The sequence below is a fragment of the Rhinoderma darwinii genome, chromosome 1 (genome assembly GCF_050947455.1).
Source record: "Rhinoderma darwinii isolate aRhiDar2 chromosome 1, aRhiDar2.hap1, whole genome shotgun sequence".
Taxonomy (NCBI): Eukaryota; Metazoa; Chordata; class Amphibia; order Anura; family Rhinodermatidae; genus Rhinoderma; species Rhinoderma darwinii.
Window position 1 is genome coordinate 304,125,105 of NC_134687.1, and position 5,225 is coordinate 304,130,329.

Genomic DNA, 5,225 nt, shown 5'->3' on the forward strand with positions numbered 1-5,225 from the left:
AGTATGTCTGAAACTCTGCTAAAACCCGGCTCCACAACATACCTCTAAATCCTAGCCAATGCAAAACCGCATCCTGCCGCAGAATGCGCATCTGACGGCCGTGAGGGCGGACGTCCGCCCTCAATGCCCCCCAATGCACGTAAGAGTGTCCTAACAACCACACAAGGCAAGGGAGCTGATCTGAAACGAAAAAGGACAAGCACACACGCTTTAAACAACAAATAATAACATGACTCATAACAAATGAGGGCGCACGTATGACCTAAATCTGTTGGACTCCCAACGGCCAATGCGCCGCACCCCCTCGTTGTCCAACCCCCAGCGCCCCGCCTCAGTTGCTGCGCCAATCCTAAAGGAGTGAGATGAGTAAGGGCCAGCCGCGACTCCGACCGCCGCCAAGCATTTCTTAAATACTGCACCAAATTGATATCTGGACAAAAATGACCCATTCTCGTGACGTAGTAACGGCAACTCGGGTGACCCCACCCGTGGTTTAAAAGCACGCATACAAGCGACCGGACACATCGCCGATCCCGGGAGGGAAAACAAAACTATGCGCTTTCCTTTGCCCATTTGATCAGTTTTTGACCGCCGCAACCACAACTCGAGTCTATCCCCATATAGACCCACCTCCTCCAGTCTCAACCCCCCTGCCCGCTTGGTACTAGGTGAAACCAACTCGCCAATTCGAAGTGCACCAAAAAACGCTAAGGAAAATGCTAACTGAAATAACTCCATCTCAGAAGAAGAACGACAGACAGACCCTAGCGATAAACCCAAAGAAGCGAGGAGAGCAAAAGACACGGGCCGTCTACCATCTGATTCGACCCTACCTCGACGCAGACCCTTTAAAGCTTGTCCTACTAAAAATTCCTTAGACACATCCCGAAAGCCCCGCAACTTAAAACCAAAAGCCAATGCAGAAACGAAACGATTGACCTTAGCCAGGGAAAACCCCGCCTCCCAAGCATCCCCCAACCAATACAAAAGTGCCACCAACCTGTCTTGATCCGTGCTGACGTTACCCAAATTTCTTACCCACTCCTCCCACTGCTTCCAACAAGCAGAATAAGCACTCCACGTCGTACGTGCCAATGACCTTTCAACCAATCGTTCTACGGGACCGAAACCAGATCCCAGAGATGCTCCGGACAAGCCAAACCGAGCCGCTCCGCTCCCGGTGCCAATTGACGAAATCGATCCCACTGTGAGCGAGAAAGAGCATCAGCGATACAATTCCGTACCCCCGGCACATGCACTGCAACCACCCACGCGTTCAAAGACAAGCACACGAAAACTAAAAGTCGCAACAACTGAACTACCGGAGGAGAGGATGCGGTGATGTTATTAATGGCCAGCACCACCCCCATGTTGTCGCAGTAGAAACTGACCTACTTGTCCCTGAGCCTGTCCCCCCAAATGGTCGCCGCAACCACGATAGGGAACAGCTCGAGCAGGGCCAGATTCCGCATGAGTCCGCTGGCCACCCAGCTAGCCGGCCAGTTTCCCGCACACCAAGGACCACCCCCGTATGGTCCAAAACCACCTGCCCCATGGAGCCATCCATAGTGAGCGACCATTATACTGACCAAGAAAATCATCCCAAACCTGAAGATCAGCCCGATGCTCCTCCCTGAGCCGCACAAAATGATGTGGCGCCCGAACCCCCGCCGTCGCTGCCGCCAAACGTCTACTAAAAACTCTCCCCATCGGCATAATCCGACAAGCGAAATTCAACTTCCCCAGCAGAGACTGGAGATCACGCAACGTCATCTTCTTCAACCTACAAGCCCGCCGTACCTCCTGACTCAATGACCCTAATTTATCCACCGGAAGTCGACACTCCATTGCCACCGAATCAATTTCAATCCCTAAAAAACAAATGGTGGAAACCGGGCCTTCAGTCTTTTCCGGCGCCAAGGGAATCCCAAAGTCCTTTGCGACTTTCTGCAAGGAATGCAACAAATTACCGCAAATAGGCGAACCCCCCCGGGCCGATGCACAAAAAATCATCTAGATAATGTATCAAAGAATCAACCCCGGCTACGCCCTTCGTCACCCATTCCACGAAGCTACTAAATGCCTCGAAATATGCGCAAGAAAGGGAACACCCCATAGGAAGACACCTATCTACATAAAAAGCCCCATTCCAAAAACAACCCAACAGCCGCTGGCTCTCTGGATGAACTGGCAACAACCGAAAAGCCGCCTCAATGTCGGTTTTTGCTAACAACGCGCCGGGCCCCGCTGCGCGAACTAATCCCAACGCCTTGTCGAAGGATGTGTACACTACCGAGCATAACTCATGATCAATCCCATCATTCACCGACGAGCCCCTGGGAAAAGATAAATGCTGGATTAAACGAAATTTCCGGGGCTCCCGCTTCGGCACAATACCCAATGGGGACACCACTAAATTATTTATTGGCGGATCAACAAACGGCCCCGCCATGCGCCCCAACGAAACTTCCTTCAACAGTTTTTCCGACACGATCTCGGAATGCAAGTAAGCCGACTTAAGATTGCGCCGAGTAACCGGAACCTCATAAGGAGGCGGAGGAATAACGAAACCAACACGGAACCCTTCATAAATTAACTTGGCCGCAACCCTATCTGGATATTCATTTTTAGATACGGGACCATCCTTTCCACCCTCACCGGCGACAACCCCTTGACCAGCTGAGGAGGACTGGTTCCCTGACCGCTTCTTCTGCATACACTTGGCAGCCCCGTGTGATGATCCATTACATTCTGAACACACGTGCTTGAACTTACATGCGGCCCCTAACTTACACTGGCCGTCATTAAATTGCCAGCAGAACCCAAGTTTGGCTCCTGAACCTTGTCCGGCCTGGCTAGACTGACCTCCTTGGCCAACGCTCCCGGGAAAGGACTGCTTCACCGGAGCCGTCACCCTCAACCAAAGAGCAATATCCTTCTGGTCCCACCTAATTGCCGGCCGAACCGCCTTCCGCTGGCGAAATTGCTCATCGTACCGCAACCACGCCTGACCCCCGTATGCCCTATGAGCCTCTCCGATGGCATCGAAATAGCAAAATAACGCCGAGCAATTTTCAGGCGCCTTCTCTCCAATCACGCTGGCTAAAATGGCAAACGCTTGCGACCAATTGACGAACGTCTGCGGGATAAGCCTATACCGCCGACGTTCCTCTTCCTCCTTCTTACTCTCATCCCGCTTGCCTTTATCCAAATTGAACTTTGCAAGCGGGAGAAGAGAAACGATCTCCACGTACTCATCCTTCTAGATCCGTTCGCGGACCTCCTGTTTTAGGTGTGCCTTTAAAGGACCCTCGAAGCACACATAAACTTCGCCACGAGCACGATCATCAAGCCGGATTCGATCACCATCTTTTTGCGCCTCGGTCTGAACTGACACCGCGACCGCTTCCCTAGACACCGCCAACACTTCCCCAACCACGGGACGCGACTGTAACACACCAACCTCACGAGGACCTTCCCAAACTACCGCCGGGGTACCCGCCGGAACTACGGGCGCCGCAGCCCTATCTAAGCGCCCGACCAACTCCCGCAAGCAACCCACTAAATCCGATAAGCCAACGCCGTCGCGCCCGGCGACGCTGCTACCTGCAGCCGATGCCGCGCTCGCTGCCCCACCCCCGACACCCGACATAAAAATCGCTGGATACGGCAAAGAAGGAGTTACGCACTCACCGGGCTGCCCAGGCGCTGTGTTCCCGCCAGCCGAAAAATCCTGACCTCGCTGAAAATCGTCCAATTCGCCATCCTCCAGGTCCTCTCTTGCCGACTACTGGCCGTCCCACCGACATCTCCTACACGAGGACAACGACATGCTAACAGATGGGCTGGCAACCTGCCGCCCGACCGCAGGGACCCAGACTTCCGACCGGACCTGTTGCCTCGTCGCCGCTGATGATCTAGGCGTCCTCCCTGACGGTCTTGAGGAAGCCTGCCCCCTGGCCGGAACATCACCATGCGGGGCGGCCGTGGGCTGCTCTCTACATACGGCATCCGATGGAGGTGGGGTGACAGGGAGCCCGGCCTGCGACCCCCTGTGGACCGCCGGACCTCGTCGCGGCTGGGGATTCCTGCCAGGACGCAGGGCCTGGGAAGAGGCGGCCCTCCCAGCTGCCTGGCCTGCAGCGTCCTTTGAAGGGCTCCCCTTGCGACGCCGTGTCCGCGGGACCACCTATGGACTGAGGCGTTCTGGTGGGCGAGACCGCCAGGAGCGACGGGGAGACCCGGCCTGAGCCACCGCCGCCCCCGACGCCGCTCTCTGCTTGATGCGAGCAGGAGCCCTGGGTGCCAAGTCCCCCCCCCCCCGCCGCCACAATACTAGCACGAGGGAGGGGGCCGGGGGAGGGGAGCCTTTTTCTCAGATCCACTGACCCTGAGACGAGCCAGCCTCCGGCATCCTGGATAGTTCTGCCACGGTCTCCTCTAACCACCCAGGACCGTGGAATGCAGCTGCCGCCCGCAGCTGCTCCAACATGCAGACCTCAGACATGACAGGTAAGGTACAGGCAAGCACGGTAACAGAGGGAGCTTGATTACTTGCTTGCTCTTCCTCCCGCTGCTTCCGGCTCACTGCCGAAAACAGCGGGAAGACTGGTAACGTCCCCTAACTCCTCCCTTCCCCTCTTCCAACTCCCCCTTCTACTCCCTCCTTCTCTCAGCTCTTAACCCTTTCCCTCCTATGTCCGTCATGGAGGCTTCCCTCTGAAGCCCTTCGTGCTGCGTCCAGCCTCTTCTATACATTTTCGAACGTCGACACACTTGTAGTGACGGTTCACTGTATTACAGCCTTTTCCCATTCACTTGAATGGGAGAAGGCTGTAATAATGTGAACCGCTGCTACAAGTGTATCAGCATTTCCCAGTACTGAGCAGTAAAGGAAATGAAGGGGAAGCCTTATGACCCCTACAAAACAGCTGATTGATGGGGGAGCTGAGAGTCGGACCCCACCGATCAGATATTGATGGGCTAGTCTGAGGCACGTGCACGTGTCCTAAGCTTTTTCCCAGGACTGGGAGCCATCTTCCATAACCTTTCTGCACTGTTCTCTCCCAGGCCCCTATATGAATGATTGACAACGGCAGTCATGATAATCTGACAGGAAATTATCCTTATGTTGGATGTTGAACTGTGTGGTTAGGGCTGCCACTTTTTTCTCTCAAAAATAGTCACATGGTACCAGGTAAAACAGAATATCCTTTTTGTGGTGT

The 5,225-nt window shown here is 54.6% G+C and overlaps 1 protein-coding gene across 1 annotated transcript; it reads right to left on the reverse strand.

Annotated features, from left to right (window-relative positions):
* Nucleotides 1-234: 234 nt before the first annotated feature.
* On the reverse strand, nt 235-4,507 carry LOC142747971 (uncharacterized). Its single transcript, XM_075855112.1, has 4 exons — nt 4,390-4,507; nt 3,739-3,812; nt 3,281-3,448; nt 235-1,050 (listed from the first exon to the last, which is right to left on the reverse strand). Exons 1-4 carry the CDS (start codon nt 4,505-4,507, stop codon nt 235-237), a joined length of 1,176 nt encoding a protein of 391 aa, XP_075711227.1.
* Nucleotides 4,508-5,225: the final 718 nt, after the last annotated feature.